At 46.4% G+C, this 21983-nt stretch overlaps 2 protein-coding genes across 4 annotated transcripts in view; one reads left to right on the forward strand and one right to left on the reverse strand.

Moving 5' to 3' along the window:
* The first annotated feature begins 737 nt into the window (after positions 1 to 737).
* On the forward strand, positions 738 to 4942 carry RHBDD2 (rhomboid domain containing 2). Its single transcript, XM_081890615.1, has 4 exons — positions 738 to 1013; positions 1792 to 2193; positions 2711 to 2861; positions 3264 to 4942. The coding sequence occupies exons 1-4, from the start codon at positions 860 to 862 to the stop codon at positions 3604 to 3606; spliced, it is 1050 nt and encodes a 349-aa protein (XP_081746741.1). The 5' UTR covers positions 738 to 859; the 3' UTR covers positions 3607 to 4942.
* A 610-nt stretch (positions 4943 to 5552) lies between these two features.
* LOC309357830 (uncharacterized protein) overlaps positions 5553 to 21983 on the reverse strand; it is a 37449-nt gene continuing 21018 nt past the window's right edge. For 2 of the 3 annotated variants that reach the window (XM_081890369.1, XM_081890367.1), the window contains 6 exons: positions 20106 to 20173; positions 19083 to 19246; positions 16715 to 16943; positions 8727 to 8950; positions 6932 to 7044; positions 5553 to 6785 (listed from right to left, as the gene is read on the reverse strand). In XM_081890369.1, the coding sequence (XP_081746495.1) occupies positions 6558 to 6785; positions 6932 to 7044; positions 8727 to 8950; positions 16715 to 16943; positions 19083 to 19246; positions 20106 to 20173 (1026 nt within the window). In that variant the 3' untranslated portion in view covers positions 5553 to 6557. The remainder of the gene's footprint in view (positions 6786 to 6931; positions 7045 to 8726; positions 8951 to 16714; positions 16944 to 19082; positions 19247 to 20105; positions 20174 to 21983) is intronic. The other variant, XM_081890368.1, reaches the window with a different exon arrangement.

Consider the following 21983-nt stretch of genomic DNA (forward strand, 5'->3'; position numbering starts at 1 on the left):
GAAAATTGGGTCCGTCTCTTCACATCCAATACACCTGAGGAGAAAAGTGAACTTTTGAACTTGCCTGGATGTAACTTAAAAGGTTGCCCGAATGTAGGAGGAACAACTTAGCCCACAATCTGCAATGAAATGTATGTCGCTGCCTTTGCTCACCGAGCAATGGGTGGTGATTGTTGAGCCTCTTCCTTGGGATATTTGTCCTTGCAAAGGCCACCTACATGGAGACGATTTAAATCACCTCTATGAGTTAAAAAGGCTGACACTGTTAACAAAGTAAATGGATGTAAGCCAAGCAGAAGGCAAAATGTAATACATGCCGAAAATAATAGTGTTGCAAGTGACATCTCAGTGTTCGCCTCTACTGTAACCACGCCCATCATGGACATTGGCTTTCATTTAACCACGCCTCCATGAATTTCTCTCATTCAGCCATGCCCCTTGGGAAGCAAATCCGGTCAGCCACGCCCTCAGTGGCCTCGCCTCTCCTTTAATTGCTGTCCTTCACTGATGACGCCTCTCCCTTAACCACGCCCCAAAGGAACCCGTCTCTCCCTCAGCCACGTCCCTCCCCTTTAACTACTACAGGGATTGACGTCACCTCCCACCAATCACCTCAGACCGCCGGGAGCGAGAGAGTCTCCCTTCACGAGGACCTGGGGAGGCGGTGGGCGTGGCTGTAAAAGGCGCCATCCTATCGGAAGCAAGCACAGCGGCGCCCCGCCCTCTTCCCTCAGCGAGAGAGACAGCCTGCAGGCTCCTTGGCAACGGACGCAACCAGCAAGGGCCCGGAAGCAAAACCAGGACAAGGCGGAAGTACTTCTGATCCCGGCAGTTGGACTCTGAGGGAAGCAGGAGGAGGATGGAGCGGCTGCCGGTGGCGACTTTCCTGACGGTGCTGCTCTCCTTCCTGGCCTCTGGGCCGAGCCTGCTGCGGTGGGGCGCGGAGCGGGGCCTGCCGGGAGACTTTTCTTCCGCCTTTTCGCTGCGCCCCGAGGCGGTGCTGGAGGGGCAGGGTGAGGCGGAGGGACGCCGACCCCCCCTTTCTTTTCGACGGGGGGGATTATTGCCAAAATGGGGGGTAGGGTCTTCGGGGGTCCTGAGTCAAGGGAGGAGGAACTGGGGACTCCTACGCTAAGGGCTGAACCTCAGTGGTTAGAGCAGTATTTCCCAACATTTTTTTTGGCCATGCCCCACCTAAGCATCTCTCAAATCCTGATTCTCCTATTCACGTGGAGAAAGCCTAAAAGGCCATTCACTGTTACTAACTCATTCTCGAATTGCTCCCCTTAGAAATCAAATTACCCCCCTGTGGGGCGTGTGCCCCACGTTGGGAACCACGGGGTTAGAACATCTGTTTTGCATGTCTCAGGTTCAGTAGCCAACCCATGTCCACTGAGGGCTGGGGAAAAGAGAGCATGGTCTGAAACCCTGGAGAGCTACACAAGATTGAGCTAGGTGGCCCAATAGTCAGCATAAGGCAGCTTCCTATGTTCCTCTTTAAACCAGCCCTTAGTTTAGAATAACGTGGACAGGAGCATTCCTATGCTTTTAAGTAAAAGCTCAGAGGAAGAGCACCTGCTGTGCATGCAGAGGTCCCAGGTTCAGCCCCCAATGACATCTCCAGATAGGGCTGCAAGCGTCCGCCAGTTTGAAACCCTGGAGAACCACTGCCAGTCAGTGTGGGCAACACTGAGCTCAATGGACTTACCCAGTATAAGTCAGATTACTGTGTTGCTTCTTGTGTAGGAACAGGATATATTTTACCAACATGGCATTTTCTTCCCATCTCAGTATATAGGCTGGTGACCTACATCTGTGTATATGAGGATGTGATCTCCTTGGTATGTGGCGCCATCATCATTTGGTACTTCGCTGGCAGCTTTGAGAAGACTGTGGGCACTGTGAGACACTGCTTCCTCACTGTGGCCTTTGCCGTTTCCTTAGCTCTGCTCTACCTGATGCTCTGGGCTGCCCTTTCCAGGCTCTGGGAAGTGGCAGATGCCAAAGGCTTTGTGCCTGTGGCTTTTGCCATGCTAGCTGCATCCGTTGCCCGCTCCCAGATGAGGAGGACACTGCTGTTTGGGGTCAACATCCATGTGACACTGGTACCGTGGGTCCTGATTTGCGTGGCTTGGCTTATTCTAAGCTCCTCTCTCCTAGGGAATATCTGCGGCCTCTTAATTGGAGACATCTGTATCCTTTTGAATAGATTCCCGTAAGCCAGTTTGGGCAAATGCTGAATGGGGCCCTTCAAACCTCTTTATCTGGCCTTTAGGACCCTCTCCTGGTCAAAATTGAATTTGGTTATTGTGAACTAGGACCTGGGAGAGACCAGGATTTAAATTCCTGACTCTGCTGAGAATCTGGCTCCTGGTCTTGGGCCAGTCAGTCTCTCAGTCTGTCCAACCATTCCAGGGTCACTGTAAGGATTAAAGGGAAAGCAAGGAAGAACCACGTATACCACCTTGGGCTCTTTGGAGGAATAGTAGGTTAGAAATGTAAAAATAAATAAACAAAAGGCCAACCCAAATAATCAGGACACCTGGAACACTCTCATTATGAGAAAAGGCTACAGTATCAGTGCCTCTTTATTTTAGAACAGAAAGAGTGCCTATGGGGAGGCTGAGCTAGAGGATTATAAAATAATGCACCATAGGGAGACAGCCTGGGTTCTTTTTCTAGCTCTTCCTTAGCTACTTGCCAAACTCAGATGGTTACGGCTACTGCTTCGGTGCAGATCTCCCAGAATCAACAGTCTCCCGTCTGGATAAAAAGTTCCCTTTCCGTCTGCTGAAGAGAATACCAGGAATGAAGTATATTCCAGGGTCTATAGCAGAGAGAAGGGCTTCTCAGAGCAGGAAGTAAGTATGCCAGTCCCAGTAAAGGAGTCGTGTGCTCGATTGGCTTTAGATAAGAACATAAAAACATGAATAGCCCTGCTGGATCAGGCTAGTGGCCTATCTAGTCTAGCCAGATGCCCCAATGGGAAACCCTCAAGCAGTACCCAAGCATTAGAGCCCTCTCCCCTCCTGGGGTTTCCAGCAACTGGTATTCAAAAGCATTGCTGCTTCCAACTGCAGAGGCAGAGCATAGCCATCAAGGTTAATATATATTGATAGACCTCTCCTCCATCAAGTTGTCTATTAAATCCATCTTGCTGGCCATTACTTCTTTCTATAGGAGCAAGTTGCCATTGTTTAACTATGTGCTGTGTGATGAAGTCATTTATTTTATCTGGAATGATGCCTCTCTCTTCTCTTCAGGCTAAACCCACCACCCGGTTCTTACCCCACTCAGAGCTATCACAGTTCCTCTCCTCCCTCCTTGCTTGCTGTTCATATGCAACACCCCAGTACATGCCCTCCTGGATCTCAGCCACAGTGCATACCCGCTCCTGTGCTGAATCAGTGCACTGGTTCCCTTGGAGGGTCATGCATCCAGCACCATTTCCAATCTCCGCCAGGATCCATCTCGCAGCATTTCAGTGGGTCTGACTCGGGGGGACCCAAGAGGACAGATTGCTCCAGTGTCCCCCATGCAATTGGGTTTCCAGCTACTGGAGCAGCATCAGAATCAGCAGAGCTTTGCCGAGTTCACGTAGGGTGAAATTCCTGTATTCTACTGCCTGCAATTCATGTGAGGATCGGCAAAGGTTTTCCCTCCAAGATGGGAGTCTCCTCCAGGTGGATGAAGGATTTTTAAAGTTCTAAACAACTTCAATTCAACGTACCAAAGAAACCACCTTCTCTCCATGTCTTGTGACATCCCCTTAGAATCAGATGATGGTATTCTCTCTACTCGATCATCAGTGTAACACAGAGAGCTTCACAAGTTCAGGGCTCCATCTCCTTGTTATACGTAAGCTTGAGCAATCTTACAAAATGATTTCATGTGGTTTATCTTTTGACGGGGTCTGGCTGGGCCAGAACTGGTAAATTTCTATTGTGCCTTTTCTGTATATGTGTGTGTTGGCCTTGAATCATTATGAACCCTGAACCCTTGGATGGGGCATCCTACACATGTGATTTCATAAGGGTATGGAAAGGTGGCAGCTAGTACCTGCTTCAAAGCATGGTGTCTTCAGGTGAGCTTTCTACAGGACTTGGGTCTGCAACCACAGACACCCCAAATCAGGGACTGTAGCCTACAGCTCTGATTTATTTTTTACAGGTATGTTCATTTGGGTTTGGGGGTTATGTTGCTACTGATAAAAATCATTGTGACTTTGTATGAAATAATGCTAGTTTGCTTACAGTTCTGGGAAGGGCTATAGCTCAGTGGCAGAGCTCCCACTTTGTTCAAAAAAGGTTCAGTATTCAATCTCTGGTATCTTAAAAAAGACTGGGTCGCAGGTGATGGAGAGCCTCATCTAGTCAGAGTAGATGTGGCCGGGCAGACAAATACTCTGACCCTGCCAGAATGCAGCTTCCTAAGTTCCGTGAAGTGAGGAAAGCGGAGGGAGGAGACTTCAGTCTTATCCCAAAACATACATAAACCAAATATATCTTCTACAAAGATCACTGTGGCTGTTTCCAATCACCCTGTGCCTCACAAGGGGACCTATGTGCCCTGCTCAGTGCCAGCGACACAACCAATTTTATTTTATATTTTTAAGCCAGTGGGAGAACAGTCGTTATATCTTCTATGTCCCAGGAGGCCTTGGCAGAGGCTAAGTTGCACAAGCCATTCAGATCTGCATCCCATGACAGTTACAAATTGCAAATACCAAAATCCTCTCCCTTGTTTCATTTAAAATCCAGCCTGATGAGCAGTTCTGGAGGTGTTGAACGCTTCCTTGCGCCTAGCTGGAGAGGTTACCGTCTATCAGGGTGCTGTAGCAGGGGGATGGACTAGATGACCCGCAAGGTCCCTTCCAAGCTTGGGATTTGACTTTATGACACTTCGGCTGGTCCAAATAAAGTGATTGCCATATTGTGGTTTATGGAGGTCTCCTCCAATTTTTGTGTAGAAACCTCTCAAGCTAGCTGGCTCTTTAGTATGATGGTGTGGGGGCTGGTTGCTGGATGGGAGGAGCATTGCAGGGTGAGCTGGCTGTGTGCTGTCTGACCATATGAGGACATAGGTCCTTCATTCTGAGCTGTACTTCAGCCATCAGCTGTGCTGGACATTTTCAGTCCCCAGATTCAACGCCTGATGTCGCAGAGATGGGGAGAATGAGGCATTATCCCATCCTTTCTTTTGAACGCTTTGGACAACTGATTGGTTTCCCCCAGGTCTGACATTTCCTCCAGTCAACAGAGGTTAAGACAAGACATAATAAATCTTTAAAAAATGGACAGCCTGCATGCAGTTTGATCTGGAATATAAACAACTTGTAACATGTGGATGAGCCTCTTTGCACCCTCCCTGTTTGCCCACAAAACACCACTATTCCTCCTGGCCATAATGCTGCGTGTAGGCCATGTCTGCCCCCATGTTAAAACTCCTTCCCATCAGCCCCAGCCAGCAACTGTAGTCCAACCACACTTGGAGGTCCAAAACACCCTTGTTTGGGGGGGGGGGCGGAAAGAGAGAGAGAATGCACAAAACCATTGAAGAAGTCACATTACTTTATTTATAGGCCACTTTTTCTGCCAAAAGACCTTTCAAGTGGCTTTATGAACGACTATCAGAGAAATGGAAAACCCACCACGGTAAAAGATAAAATAAAAGTCTAGCCATGCAAAGTAGCTGGTTCTGCAGAAGAACTATCTAAACTCACATGAGAGAGGATATGGAAATCTATAGACTTAATAAAATGCAATCTGTATAAGAAATGCTTTCAAAGGCTAGGATCAAATGCCTACATAAAAGATCAGGCAAAAGGTTCATCCTGCTGCTCACCCTGCCCAGCAAGGTGATTCTGGGGATCCTACAAGCAGGACCCGAGTCCGGTAGCCTTTGCCTCATGTTCCCCAGAAACTGGGCCTCTGGGCGGACACTGTACAGAAGGGATGGGGATTGCCTGCAGCCCTCCAGATGATGATGGGCTTCTCCAATGCCCATCAGCCTCACCTGACAGTGTCACCGGGGAGGGAGGATGGAAGTTGTAGTCCAACAACGTCTGGAAAGCTACCAGGTTTGGGGGAAGCTGGACTAAAAATTAGGAAGCCCACCCCACAGTCTCCCATTGAACAAAATCTTGCTGGCTGTATGGAGCAAGCTTTGAATGTTTAGCCTGCAAAAGAGGAGACTAAGAGGAGGTATGATAGCCAGCATTAGATATCTACAGAGCCATCACATGGAAGAGAGAGCAAGCTTGTTTTCTCCTCCCGAGGGGAGGATCTGAACCAATGGTTTCAAGTGAGAAGAAAGGAGATTCTGACTAAACATCTGAAAGAACTTTCTGACAGTAAGAACTGCTTGACAGTGGAACCAACTTCCTTCGAAGGTGGTGGACTCTCCTTCCCTGGAGGTTTTTAAGCAAAGGTTGGATAGCCATCTGTCAGGGATGCTTTAGTTGTGTTTCCTGCATTGCAGGGGCTTGGGCTAGATGACTTGGGGGCCTTTCCAACATTACTTCTGTGAATACACACGTGGTCCTCGACAAACCCCAATCACAAGGAGCCCAGAAGGTCCTGCTTTAGCTGGCCAAGGACTCCCATCCCCCTTCTTGGGAGCAGTTGAGAGCTGATCCATGGAACTAAAGGGGCGACACGCACAAAGGTGGCTGATTGGCTGGTCTCCTTTCCTTTGCTTTGACTTTCCACTGAAGATGTAAAGATTCCCTCCAGGTAAAGCTGCCCGTCCTCTCCTGGGCAGACAAAAAGCCCTCCTGTACTCGGCTATCAAGAGAGAGAGAAAACCAAAATGTGAAGATGAGCTGCCAGAGGATTGCAACTGGAAAGCTAGCAGCCATATTCAGAAGCATCACTGCCTGGAGGCAGAGCATAGCCATCATCCATGAAATTCAAAGCAACAGGGTAATTACCTGAGGGTCCTTTTTGAGGTTGGATGGCTGTGCACAGGTGGAGACCAAGGAAGAGGTGGGGACGCAGCTGTCCAGCAAGGTCACGGTCCACTGAAGGATGTCAGGGTGAGCTGCTGGAAAGGAACGCCACAAGCCTCTAAGGATCTGCCTGCCCTCTTTGCTCTTTCTCCCCATGGGTTGTGATCTTTTCTCCAAGCCCATCAACCTCAGCTGCTCAAAAGTCTCCCATAAATAGCTCTCGCTACAATTCAAATTCGGACGCATGGGGCTCCCTGTCTGTGGAGCAATGTGAAATCTGCTTATCCTAACTCATGGACTATGCTTTTCTATTGTCAAACTTTACCCAAGATCCCTGCAATGCTTTTACACATTCCTCATTTTATCTCTTCAAGACAGTTTGCAAGACAGAAATAGTACCCCACGATTTCCCCAGCCATTCTTCTTTTGGAAGTATATGTTTATATTTTTTATGACAAGGATAAACCAGACCAGCAAATGACCAGTGCCTTTTATAAGACCTCTCTTATTTGTAAGATTCTGAAGATAAACCAGAGGGTCAGTATTTTCTAATGTGAAAGTGCAGTATACAAACAAACCTCTTGTGGGAGCCAATGAGTTAGAAATGCCCTCTGACTGGACCTGTTGCTGGTATATCCTAAATAAACCTATAGGGTGACTTTGCTATAATTCACAGGGTTTCCAGGGGACCTCCTGAAGAGGTGCTACAGCAATTGCATTGGTCCTTACTTGGACTTAACCCATGTGCAACTGTACTCATTCTATGTGCCTATTTTGTAGTTTTGCTTTTCATCTTTTAATTTTAGTCTGTTGTTACAGCTGTTGTTTTTGTTTTATATAACATCATGAAATTAAATTTAAAAATCCTTTACTAAAATATAAAAATTCCAGGTAAGGACTGGGAAAGTGTGCTGCCTGAAACCCTGTCAGTTGCTACCTGTCAGTGTAGATAATACTGAGCTATATATGGATCCATTGTCTGGATAAGGCAGCTTCCTATTTTCCTATATATTTCCAGCTGTACAGCGTTCCTGAACCACATCAAGCGACATGTAAGCTAATAATATATTGACAATATTTACCTAACACTATCAAACTGTTTCAAAATTCATAAACAGTGCAGGGAGTCACAAACTAATAAGAATCAAGTATAGCGCTGTGGTCTAAACCACTGAGCCTAGGGCTTGCTGATCGGAAGGTCGGCAGTTCAAATCCCCGTGAAGGGGTGAGCTCCCGTTGCTCGGTGCAAGCTCCTGCCAACTTAGTAGTTCGAAAGCACGTCAAAGTGCAAGTAGATAAATAGGTACCGCTCTGGCGGGAAGGTAAACGGCGTTTCTGTGTGCTGCTCTAGTTTCGCCAGAAGCAGCTTAGTCATGCTGGCCACATGACCTGGGAAAAACTGTCTGCAGACAAATGCCGGCTGCCTCGGCCAGTAAAGCAAGATGAGCGCCGCAACCCCAGAGTCATTCCCGACTGGACTTAACTGCCAGGGGTCCTTTACCTTTACCTTTTTTAACTCTTCCGTAAACAGAATGATTAGAATGGTATGTCACTATAGTCTATGCCTTTTTGTACACATTACTTTGCTTGAGAACTGCACCACAAAATTTGGAGAAGTGTACATTTCAAGGGATGCCTGCATTTCGGTTTCCATATTGTTTCAGAAACTGCAAATTAGGTAGATTGAAAAATGATTTTAAGTGTGAACGGAATTAAATTTTGCCCCATCCCCATGAGACACTCCCAGCCTCCAGAGACAGAAACACCTGTGGCTTACCACCACGTTCCTTTGGTCCTATCGCCCAGCACCCAGTCCCAGGTGGTACAACGTGGAGCGGGTCAGGAAGGCAAATGGGACGGGTGGTCGATGTGATGGGTGCCAGTTTTGCCAGCTGGACTAATGCGACATCATCCTGGGCACCTGACGAGTGAGGCGTCATCTTGGCAACTGGATACAGCTCATCTGAAGAAGTGAGCTTTACAGAGTACAAGGAGATGTTTCTGCAAAAGCAAAAAGATGGGCTGGAAGTTACATGTGATGGGGGGGCAAGGGGGAGAGGGTGGCGTCGCAACAGAGTCATCAGGCTTGTATAGGAAAGCAGGAGGGCTATACAAAGCTCATTGGGTGACCTGGGGCCAGTCACCATCTAACCTACCTCAGAGGGTTGTTGTGAGGGTGAAATGGGGAGGAGGAAAACCAGTTACACTGTTGAATAGTGGGTAGACATGGCAGACGACACAGCGATTTCTCCAAAGCAGCTCATTATTTTGTAAGCTGGAACAGAAAACTGAACAGCAAACAGCTCAGCCGGCCTGCTTTTATAGGCAGCCGGCTGTCAACAATGTAGCAACAACAACCCAGGGTTTCCCGCCTAAAATAACTGACGTGGACCTGAGTGAAAACTACATACACAATACTCCTGGTGGCCAGGGTGAGAACTTCAATACATAACATACACCATCTTGAGCTCCTTGGAAGATAAAGGTGGCATATGAATATAGTAAATAAATAACTAATAAATACCTCTAGCTTGCTGCTGGTACAGAAGAAACAAATTAGAAGAGCCAGCTTGGCCAGGCCAATGGGGGCCCATCTAGTCCAGCATGCTGTTCTCACGGTGGCCACCCAGAGGCCCCCAAGGGAAACCCACAAGCAGGTCCTGAGCACAAGAAGCATGACTGCTGTTGAGGCAGAGGACAACCATAATGGCCAATAGCCATCAATAGCCCTCTTCTCCGTGAATTTGTCCCATCCTCTTTCAAAGCCTCTTCTAAAGATTATCAAGGAAATTCTACTTGTGATATTTCAGAATATCACAGGATAGTTTCCTGAAAAAGGGCATTTTCTGCTGCTGCTCCTGTTCATCTGAGAATGCCCTTCCCTCTGCCAGATACGGAGTTATCTTGTGAAGACTTTTAATCTTTTTGCTCAGGCTTTCCCCTGCCCATGCAATTGGACCTTAACCTACAAAGGGTATTGTAGAGTTGGAAAAGCATCAGAAAATGGCAGCCAAACTGATCAAGGGAATGGAGCTGCTCTCCTATGGGGGAAGAGCACTACTGTGCCAAAGTCCTACTCGCCAGCTTCCCATGAGAGTATCTCGTTGGCCACTTGGAGAACAGAACAGATGGGCGTGGGCTCGATCCAACAGTTAGACTCTTTGAGGGTTCTTTTGTCAAAAGGCAGGGAGTTCCAAAGTGCAGGGTGCTGCTGCACTGAAGGACTGACTTCTTGGTAAGGTGGGATAAGCATTAGCTGGAACTGATCGGTTTCTTGGCCACGAAACCCATCTTCTGCCTTTACTTAACAGGATGAAGTTTTATTGGAGGATTACAAGCCTCAACATTCCTGTTTGTGACCTAACATGGGCTGTATAGTAGGCTGAATTGTGAGGAGGTGGGCGAGCGGGTGGTTTGCCCTTCTTTGGGACACTGAAAGCTGGGTGTCACCAGCTTCTAGCTCCCTCTGATTCCGTGTCTCTGTACTCAGTGCACAGGATACAAGGTTGGATTGCGAGCACCAGGCACCCGTTGCTTTTGACACTGCAGAATTTTGCAATACAAGTTTCTAGCCCTCGGGGCTGAGGAGATGTAATTGGGAATGAGGCAGCTTTCTCAATGCACAACTCAGTGAGTTTGTTGGGGCAGTGCGTCTGCTTCCGGAATGCACAGTCAGCATATGGAATTCTGGTAAGGATTACAAAAATGCTCAGATTGCGTTAGGGTATAAATAATAATTTATTTATACCCCGCCCATCTGGCTGGGTTTCCCCAGCCACTCTGGGCGGCTTCCAACAAAATATTAAAATACAATAGTCTATTAAACATTAAAAGCTTCCCTAAACAGGGCTGCCTTCAGATGTCTTCTAAAAGTCTGGTCGTTGTTCTTCTCTTTTCTCTTTCTCTTCAAGGTGAGGCGAAAGTACGGAGCCCTAATGCAAAATTTAATCTAAAAGCCTTCTCTCTCTCTCTCTCTCACACACACACACACACTTTTAACCAAACCATGTCCCGCTCAGTGGAATATTAGAACAGAATACTGTCGTACCTTGGTTACTGAATGCCTTGCGACTCAAACGTTTTGGCTCCTGAATGCCGCAAATTGGAAGCCGCGCCTTGGTTTTCTAGCGTTTTCAGAAGTCAAACAGACTTCTGGAACAGATTCCATTCAACAACCAAGGCACGACTGTATAACTTAAGAGCCTTCTGGATCAGACCAGTGGCCCATCTATTCCAACATCCTGATCTCACAGTGGCCAACCAGATGCTCAATGGTGGTGGTGTGAAACCTGCAAGCAGGATTCAAACACAACGGCACCCCCCCCCTCCTGTGGTTTCCCGCAACTGGTATTCAGAAGCGTTGCTGCCTCCAATCACGGAGGCAGAACATGGCCATTGTTATAGCTATTATTATTGTTACTATTATCTCTCTCTTTTTTTAATGTTAGCAGTAACATCAAAGTCACTTCATCAAGGAAATGGGTCAGTTCCTTTTGCCTTTAGCCAAATCCTGTGCTGGACACATTCACCATTGTGTCATAAAAAAATGTATATAAAATTATGCATGGTATGAAGAAAGTGGGCAGAGCAAAGTTTTTCTCCTTTTCTCGTAACACTAGAGCTAGTGGACATCCCATGAAGCTGAAGGTTGTAAGAGTCGGAACAGACCAAAGAAAGGACTCTTCACGCAGGACATAGTTAAACTACGGAACTCGCCCCAACAGGAGGGCAGCGATGGCAAACAACCTAGATGGCTTTAAAAGGTAAAGGTACCCCTGCCCATACGGGCCAGTTGTGTCCGACTCTAGGGTTGCGCACTCATCTCGCTCAAGAGGCCGGGAGCCAGCGCTGTCCGAAGACACTTCCGGGTCACGTGGCCAGCGTGATGAAGCTGCATCTGGCGAAGTGGCACCAGCGCAGCACACGGAAACGCCATTTACCTTCCTGCTATAAAGTGGTACCTATTTATCTACTTGCACTTAAGTGTGCTTTCGAACTGCTAGGTGGCCAGGAGCTGGGACCGAACGACGGGAGCTCACCCCGCCGCGGGGATTTGAACCACCGACCATACGATCGGCAAGTCCTAGGCGCTGAGGTTTTACCCACAGCGCCACCCACGTCCCACCCAGATGGCTTTAAAAAGATAGGACAAATTCACAGATATATATATATATTAGCCTTGATGGCTATGCTCTGTCTCTGTGGTTGGAGGCAGCAATGCTTCTGAATGCCAGTTGCTGGAAACGAGGGGACAGTGTTCCTGTGCTCAAATCCTGCTTGCTGGTTTCCCTTTGGGGCATCTGGTTGGCCACTGTGAGATCACCATGTTGGACTTGATGGGCCTTTGGCCTGATCCAGCAGGCTCTTCTTAGGTTCTTAAACTGCTGCAGAAAATCTAACATTCCCAAGTTTTGATTCTGTGTTATGCCTACTGGCTAATGCAATAAAACTGAAATATAGCTGTAATCTGCACCACCGGAGTTCATTACTTCAAACCAGCCAAGTGGCTTAAGTTACTATTGTGTACACGCTTACCTGGTAATAAGCCCCATTGAATTCATTGAGACTTACTTTGATGTGGACATGTAGGGGCTTGCACTGTTAATTTCATCAGCAGGCAGCCAAGCTCAGATTTCACAGTTATTGACAAAGCCAGATAAATTTGAGATAGACAGGAGGAGCCAGATTTGCAGTTGAGCAAGCCGTTTGCTGAGGTTAATTTGGTGGGTTGAGAAACTTTATAGGATAAACGATTAATAGGGATCATAAACTGGAGCTCATTCTTACAATTCTACGAAGAAAACACAGCGATTGTTTTTAAACCATTCCTGATGCTGCTTCTATCTCATTTTCCTTATAGCAAGATTATTGATTGATTGGTCAGAAGAACTCTGTACTATGCTTAGGTACTAAATAACTTCTGTGGAACTCTCTGCTCCAAGATGGCCACTGGCCTAGATTAGGCAGCCATTTGCCAAATGGATCTTCCATGTGAGGGAAATATACCTCTAATACCAGATGCCATGGGGACAAAAAGCTGCTAAGGGAAACTTTAAATGAAATGAATGTTTTAAATCATGTTTGTTTGTGTTTTCAGAGTTTGTCCCTGGCTTACGCTGCATTTAATGTAGTAAGAGCTGTTGTTGTTAATAATAATAATAATTATTATTATTATTATTATTATTATTATTTATATCCCGCCCTCTCCAGCCGAAGCCGGGCTCAGAGCGGCTAACATCAAATGTATTAACACATTAACATAAAATCAGACAATCAATTAAAATACATCCTCAAATCAGATCAGGATCAGAATAAAATCCAATCAAATGGCAACCCGCAGATTAGGGTTGGGGACCTTAAATGCTCACCACGCCCAACTGTTTGTGCTGAATTTATATGGGCCTGTGAGAAAAATTGGGAGGCCACTTTCATGCAAGTTCTTATGAAAGGGGAGAGGGAGTCAGACTGAAGGCCTGGCAGAACAGCTCCGACTTGCAGGCCCTGCGGAAAGATGTCAAGTCCCGCAGGGCCCTAGTCTCTTGTGACAGAGCGTTGTTGTTGTTGTCGTTAAACTCATCTGAACGAGTTTCCCCTGGGCGGCTTAAAAAGGTAAAGGGACCCCTGACCATTAGGTCCAGCTGTGACCAACTCTGGGGTTGTGGCGCTCATCTTGCTTTATTGGCCGAGGGAGCCGGCGTACAGCTTCCGGGTCATGTGGCCAGCATGACTAAGCTGCTTCTGGCGAACCAGAGCAGCGCACGGAAACACCGTTTACCTTCCAGCCGGAGCGGTACCTATTTATCTAGTTGCACTTTGATGTGCTTTCGAACTGCTAGGTTGGCAGGAGCAGGGACCGAGCAACGGGAGCTCACCCCGTCGCGGGGATTCGAACAGCCGATCTTCTGATCGGCAAGTCCTAGGCTCTGTGGTTTAACCCACAGCGCCACCCATATCCCACTGGGTGGCTTACAGCATATCTAAAAACATAATACTGTAATGATAATTGGCTCCAAACAATAATAAACCTTGAACTTTGGGTCCCAGCCAACTCTTCAGTTTTATGATTCTAGGAATAAAGCAATAAAGTCATTAAAACAGTTTAAGGGCATAAGCAGAGGTCAGGCCAAACTAGTTTAGCATCCTGTTCTCTCAAGGGACCAACCAGATGCCCCAGTGGGAAGATCCCAGGTAGGACCTGAAAGCAACAGGGCTCTCCCTGCTTGTGATTCTCAGAAATCCTTTTTCTAATGACCCCCAAAATTGAATTTGCCTTTTTCACAGTTGCTGCACATTGGGTCAATGTCTTCAATGGAGCTATCCACTATGAACCCAAGGTCTCATGCCGTGGCATGCATCAGTTTACACTTGCTTACAGTGAAATGCTTTTGCCATTTTACTGCCCTTTCACTCAGTTTGTTTTAACCACCCCAAACAATTTGGTCTCATCAGCAAACTGGGCCACATCATTGCTCATCCCTAACTCTAGAATGTCTTATAAAGTGTGAGTCCCAATATGGATCCTTGTGGGACTCCACTTTCTGCATCCCTCCATTGGGAGAACTTCCCATTTATTCCTACTCTCTGCTTTCTGTGTTGTTATGTATTGAGTTGAATAGGATTCAGAATGCAGCAGTTTGATTGGTTCTAGAACAATAGGATTCAGAATGCAGCAGTCTGATTGGTCCTAGAACAATAGGGTCCAGAATGCAGCAGTCTGATTGGTCTACAGGAGCCACCCAATCCAGCTCCAGGTGGAAGTGAATCTGCAACCAGATTGGCCTACAGGTGAATCCCGGAATTAGCCAATCACGTGGGGCCCATTATATAAATAATGTATATAAAGCAGACATTCTGGGAGAACTTCCATTTCTCCTCACCACTATGAGCTGAATAAAGAGCATGAAATCCACTCTCGATTCCGAGTATATTTCATGTGTCTTTACCAGTTCCTGATGCACAAGATGACCCTGCCTCTTATCCCACGACTGCTAAGCTTATTCAAGTATTTCATGCGGTACTTTGTTGAGAATAGTAACTTGAAATAGCCAAAAGATGAATCAAATTGCCAGTGGCATAGTCTGAACAGGGCAAACTGAGGTTCAGGCTGTCTGAAGGACTGTATTTTCCATATGAACCTGCCCAGGCTCTGAGATCTTCAGAGGAGGCCCTTCTCTCAGTCCCACCACCTCACAGGCATGCTTGGTGAGGATGCAGGAGAGGGCCTTCTTGGTGGTGGCTCCCAGGCTTTGGAACTCCCTCCCTAGAGAGGCCAGACTGGTCCCCTCCTTGCTGTCCTTCTGCCGACTGTTTTCTTCTGACAGACCTTTGGGAAATGACTGTTTTTCCTGGAAAGGGTTTTTAAATAGTGCTGTGCTGTTTTTATTATGTGTGTTTTAATAGATTTGTTTTTAAATTGTTTTAATTCTATTAGAGCTTAAATAATAAATAAATAAATAATAAAAGTAATTAAACTATATCTATATATCTATATATTTTCCTGAGGCTTTTTTGTTAGGAATCATAGGTGTGGAACTCCCAAAAGAAAAGACTGTTTATGGATGCAACGACAGCAGCAAGGATGCTCTTAGCCCAAAGATGGAAAGAAGAAAAAGCACCAACCAGAGAAGAGTGGCAGACCAAACTGATGGAATAAGCCAAAATGGTAAGATTGACAGGAAAGATCAGAAACCAGGAAGACCGAATATTTGTGAAAGACTGGAATAACTTTTTAACATATCGAGAGACCACTGTAAACAGTTGAAATCATTGGGAGGAATACAATGACACTAGTAAAGTAGCATGAACTTTGGATACTATGGATATATAATAGATAATGTAAAGGTAAAGGGACCCCTGACCATTAGGTCCAGTCGTGACCGACTCTGGGGTTGCGGTGCTCATCTCACTTTATTGGCTGAGGGAGTCGGCGTACAGCTTCTGGGTCATGTGGCCAGCATGACTAAGCCGCTTCTGGCATGGAAACGCCGTTTACCTTCCTGCTAGAAAGTGGTACCTATTTATCTACTTGCACTTAGAGGTGCTTTTGAACTGCTAGGTGGGCAGGAGCTGGGACCGAACGACGGGAGCTCACCCCGCCGCGGGGATTCGAACCGCCGACCATGCGATCAGCAAGCCCTAGGCGCTCAGGTTTTACCCACAGCGCCACCCGCGTCCCATCTATCTATCTATCTATCTATCTATCTATCTATCTATCTATCTATCTATCATCTATCTATCTATGTATATATGTTTTTAGCTTTCTGTATTTTTATCTGTATGGTTTTAATTTGTGTAAGCCACCTTGAGCCCCAGTCTGGGGGAAAAGGAGGGATGTAAATAAATATAATTATAACAACAATGACAATCATAATTTAGAATAGGATCGGGCCATAGTTCAGTGGCAGAGCAGCTGCACTGTGTGCAGAAGGTCCCAGGTTCAGTCCCTGGCTTCTCCAGGTAGATCTGGGAAAGAAAGACCCTGCTTGAAACCACAGAGAGCTGCTGCCGGTTAGGGCAGACAGTACTGAGCCAGATGGACCAAAGGTCTGATTCAATACAAGGCGCCTTCCTACATTCTTGTGAATAAAACCAAAATATGTCCAGGTGAGAGGGGAACTGTAGGACTGGACTCCAGGGTTGCGACTTCCCAACCAACCCCTGTAGCTATGCTTCAAAGGAACAGGCCCTCTTCTTCTAGGGATGCCACCATGCATTGACCTTTCTGCCCAGAAAAGAAATGTCAGCAATGGCATTCTGGAAACTCACCCAGATTCTACACAGCTCCTGGCGCTCAGCACCCAGTTTTCTGCAATCAGGCTTCCTGCACAAATGGGATCTCCGCCCTTCAGGACAGTGGCAGCCCAAGGCCATTTCCCATTCTTCTGCAGATCTTTGCCACCCCAGTTGCTTTTGTGATCCTTCTGGGTGCCTGCGTTGTCACCCACACCGTTAACAGACAGCAATGATGGTTTCAACAAACAGAATCCGCTGGAATCTAAATGTGGGGGAGAGAACAGGTTTGTATCAGAGTTCCTTTGGGTTCACAAACAACTGGTGTTCTTCATATTCTGCATATTCTGATCCTTTAGAAAACCAACAATTTGAATTCTAAATATTGAAAATAAGTAGGCAAAAGTACACATGAAGATGCCTTAGGCTGAGTAAAGCCCATCAAGCCAGTATGGTGGTGGCCTCCAGATGTTGTTGGACTCCAATTTCCATCAGGCCTGCCAACATGGGTCAACAGCAAGGGATGATGGGAGTTGTAGTCCAATAACATCTGGAGGGTGCCATATTGGCTTCCCCCAATATGGAGTATTGGTGTAGACACTTGCAGAGGTGACTTGAATTCTTGTTGAGGAGCACACTTAGAGTGGGCTTCCAATTCCACAGTTGCAAACTGCTGGATCAAATATGAATCAATGTCATATGATGGCGAGTGATTGACAGGTGGCCCATGGACAATGGAGGAGTTCTGGGTGGAGGGTGGCCCTGATTTAGAGTCTTCAGGGTCTCATCTAGAAAGAGGTATCTTTCCCTGCCAAACCTACTTCTTAGATTCATTTTTCATTTATTTTATTATTTTATTTATTACATTTGTATACCTCCCTATACTTGTAGGTCTCAGGGCAGCCCACAACACAAAGTTACAATATACAAAGCACAACATATGCAATAAAAATAATAAAAATGTAATAAAAATAAAAATAATCAAAGCATAATAAAAACAATAAAAACAATTAACAATACTAATGTTTACATGCTGGAGGTGTCAGAAACGAAACCTCAGCACTGCATGTATCTGGTAATCAGGGAAGTGAGAAATCAGCTGTCCAGGGTGCTGAAGCCCCGCCCTGGTGATCCTGCCAACTCCCACCTTCTTCGCCTAATATAGTCCATGACACAGCCCTGAGAACTAGAAGCTTGAGAGATGCATGTGTAGGTTTTAAAAAATGAAAGGGGTGATTCTGTGCTGGTGTAGGGCTGCAGAACACAGACAGACATGGAAGTTTTTAACAGAACAGCTCAGAGGATTGTGGGCAGAGGATCTGGCCCCTCCTAGTCAATTAGGTCTATCTACATTTCTGGTCCGTATAGTAAAAGCTATGGTTTTCCCAGTAGTGATGTATGGAAGTGAAAGCTGGACCATAAAGAAGGCTGATCGCCAAATAATTGATGCTTTTGAATTATGGTGCTGGAGGAGACTCTTGGACTGCAAGAAGATCAAACCTATCCATTCTTAAGGAAATCAGCCCTGAGTGCTCACTGGAAGGACAGATCATGAAGCTGAGGCTCCAATACTGAGGCCACCTCATGAGAAGAGAAGACTCCCTGGAAAAGACCCTGATGTTGGGAAAGATGGAGGGCACAAGGAGAAGGGGACGACAGAGGACAAGATGGTTGGACAGGGTTCTCGAAGCTACCAGCATGAGTTTGACCAAACTGCAGGAGGCAGTGGAAGACAGAAGTGCCTGGCATGCTCTGGTCCATGGGGTCACGAAGAGTTGGACACGACTAAATGACTAAACAACAACAACACATTTCTGGCCTTTGGCAGACTACATCAGAGTCTATTGCCTCCCTCCTTGGTAAATATATTGGCAGTGTTTGCACGCCGTGCTAGGACACTGTAGCACCTCATAACTGAATTCCATAAATCCATAATTCTGGTGTCACGTACAGAAAATAGATCTGTGTGTATCTGACGGATTAAATCTGCTAGTGGGTTGGAGCAGAATAAGCAAAGCTTGTTAAATAAGTAGAGAAAATCACAGAAGGAAGGAAGGAAGGAAGGAAGGAAGGAAGGAAGGAAGGAAGGAAGGAATTCAGTCTGGCTCTCTACAAGGGGATCATTCTCTGGTGAAGTGCATGATCTCTTTAGAAATGCAGCTTGAAGAAATTAAGGAGAATATTTTTATTTTTATGACATTTATATCCCACCTTTTCTCCAAAGAGCTCAAGGTGGCATAGTAACCTCTTGCCTTCAACATTTAATGCTGCCTTGTTTTCTTTTCAGTGAACTGTAAAAACCTCAAGAAGTCTTTCTTTGTTTGTTTGAGAGAGGAATAAAAAATATTTAAATCGAATAAATAAATAAATAAATAGTGTACTGTACTTTAGTGGCACAGCTCACCTTCAATATGTATGTTCTCTGCATCTACCAGGACTCCGGTTTCATTGTGAGTTTCTCGGTAGTCACGCTTCATTTCCTGGGTCACGTTGTTGGGGCTCAGTTTCGACGCTTGGGTGCTTCTGCGAAAACTTGGCGGCTCTGAGGTTCTGGATTTTGGGCCGGCCCTGGAAAAATAAATCAGGAGATGGCAGCCCCCCAAAGAGGTTTTCCTGCCTAATCCCTGCTGGTCTGCCTTCGAAATTATGAACATTGTGGATAAAGTTGTAGCTTTGTGGCAGAGTTTCTACTCTGGATGCAGAAGGTTCCAGGTTCAATCTATGGCATGTCCTAAATCAGAACTTTATGGAGAATCATGTGGACTAGTGTCTCACTTTTAGTGAAAAACAAAGCCATTTTTGCAAGCCATTTCCCCATATGCACTTTCGTTTGTCACTTTCACTAATACATGCTTCTTTTTTTTGCACACATTTACTTGCTTTGCAAGCTAGGTTGCAAAATTTTGAGACATGCAAATTTCAAAGCTGATTGCATTTGTGTTTCCATCACATTTCAGGAAGTCTGGATTCAGCAGATTCACCTTTAAGCGTAAACGGAACCAAATTTCCCCGCCATCCTTCCTTTTGACTCAGTCATCCCCAGTCCCTTCTCTCTTTCCACTTGCACAACAGCAAACTGATAGTGCTTTTCCCCTCCTTGGTTGGCAGCTTTAGAATCCAAGTCTGCTTATTTGACTGCTTATTTTATCCAGCTCCAGACAGACTCAGATTCAGCTGATGCACCAGTCACCCTGTGTTGATTAAATGCATCTTGTATCTTTAAAGATGGATTTTACTAAGTTGGCAACCCTAATAAGCAGAAACACTAGGGCCATCTTGTGTATCTGGCAGTCTAGTAAGGTCAGGTTTGTTAGAGACAAATATAGGAAGATCCTATACTCTGCACTCATCGGATTTCAAGGACAAATATAGACACATTTATTTTCTTTAGTTAACAGTAAACTGTAGGAGAAGCAGCTTAACCTACTTCAATTCCAGGGTGGATGACCTTCGATATTGCAGGTTTAACACACCTTTAGCAAACGAGTTGTTGATCTGAAAGAAAGAGAGATGTGGGGATGAGAACCTCGTTTAAAACTATTTTATGTACTAAACAACACAAATCCAGTTAAAGTCCTTTCCAGGTACATGCAGTATTTTTCAAGTTTACATGTGATCAACGTCTGGGTCCCTGAGAGAAATACTCTTTTCAGCTGACCTTCTACTGAGTTCTCATAGTGAGACTAGAAAATCCCCGCTAGTTTGCTAATAAATGAAAAAAGTGTCCAGATATGATTTATTCTGTTCAAAACGTTCCACAAAACACATGACTTTGTTGTCTGAAGGACAAGGCATATGGCATGGATGGAAGTTGAACAAACAGGCTGTTGGATCTCAGTGCTGGCGAAGGGCCCAGCATCCTCCATCACACCTTGAGAGCAGAAGGCTAATTTAAGGGAATGTAGAACAGGGTGCGTAAATTTGCACACCATTCTGTTATTCAACACTGAACTGCCACCCCTCAGCATCTACCACCTGAGGCAACCTCCTCGCTCCGCCTATTGGAAGGGATGAAGGGGAAGCAGTCAGAAAAGTCTAAAACCATCTCCGACAGAAAGAGAAAAAAGGGTGACAGACGGAGTCACAGAAAGAGAAAGAGTGAAAGGGGTGTCGGAGGGAAGGAGACAGCTATATAGAGAGAAAAGGGGGTGTCAGAGAGGGAAACAGAGTCTCAGAAAGAGCAAGAGAGAAAAGGGGATCAGAAAGAATTATACACAGAGAAAAAGGGGTGTTAGAGAGAAGGTGTCTCAGAAAGGGCAAGAGAGAAAGGGGTGTCGGAATGAGAGAGGTAAAGAGAGAAAGGGAGAGAAGGGGTGCCCAGGTTTTGTCTCTGAGCCTACCCACACTGGCTATGAGCCACTGCCCCCATCATGGGCGTAGCCAGGATTTATGTTGGGGGGCAGGACTTATGGTTAGGGGGCAGAACCGAGCTATGTGAGATGTGATTGGTTAAGTATTTTAATTTATTTACTTGATGGAGCTGCCTCCTTGCCCCCCTGGCTAGACCCATGACCAGCATGCAGCCCTTGACAGCTTACCACGCTGGGGGCAGGAAATCAAAGTTCCCCACCGCTAGTTCAAAAGGTGGGGCGGCCCTCCTGGGCTGCTACGGTCTGGTACTCCTTCACGAGGCCCAGTCAGGCGGCCCTGTTGAGCTGCAGCTCCTCCGTTTGACTTTCTGGGGCCTACCCTGTCTCTTGTTTTCAGGCAGGGCCTGGGATTGCGCACTGAATGTTCTCCTGGAAGAGGCGGCCTGCCAGAGAGCAGGGTTTTGAACCCTGGCAAACTTGGGTGACCGCCACCCCTTGGCACGCAAACCTCTGCTCTCGCCTAACCTGTTCCAAACAGGGACCTTTGGACCTTCCCCAAGGCTGTTCCTGATTTAGGTGAGCGTGTCAGAGGAGTTTGCAACCCGAGGGGAGAAAGAGCAGCGAAGAAGGCAAACCTTCGCACAGACACCCCTGCGATGGGTTTTCATGTTGTGAAAGAGCAGCTGAAAATGCAGGCCGGGAGCCACATTCTGAAATGGCCTGGCTTAACCCACGTCTCCATGGCAGCCAGCTGGGAGCATGACCACAAGCCAAGGAGGATGGGCGGCTCCTGTACTTCTGCTTGGAGCGAGGAGACCTCTGAGGCTCGTGTGCATCTCTTATCTGGTTCAGTTCCGATATGCAGAACTGGCTCTATTACAAGTGTCACATAATACCTGTTCCACATTTGTCAATCTTTAAGTGTCGCGGCACCTGAACTTTGGAACTCCCTGCCTATTGATCCCAGGCAGACGGATCCTTTGCTGTACTCCTTT

Source organism: Podarcis melisellensis (assembly GCF_964234715.1).
Source record: "Podarcis melisellensis genome assembly, chromosome: 15".
Taxonomy (NCBI): domain Eukaryota; kingdom Metazoa; phylum Chordata; class Lepidosauria; order Squamata; family Lacertidae; genus Podarcis; species Podarcis melisellensis.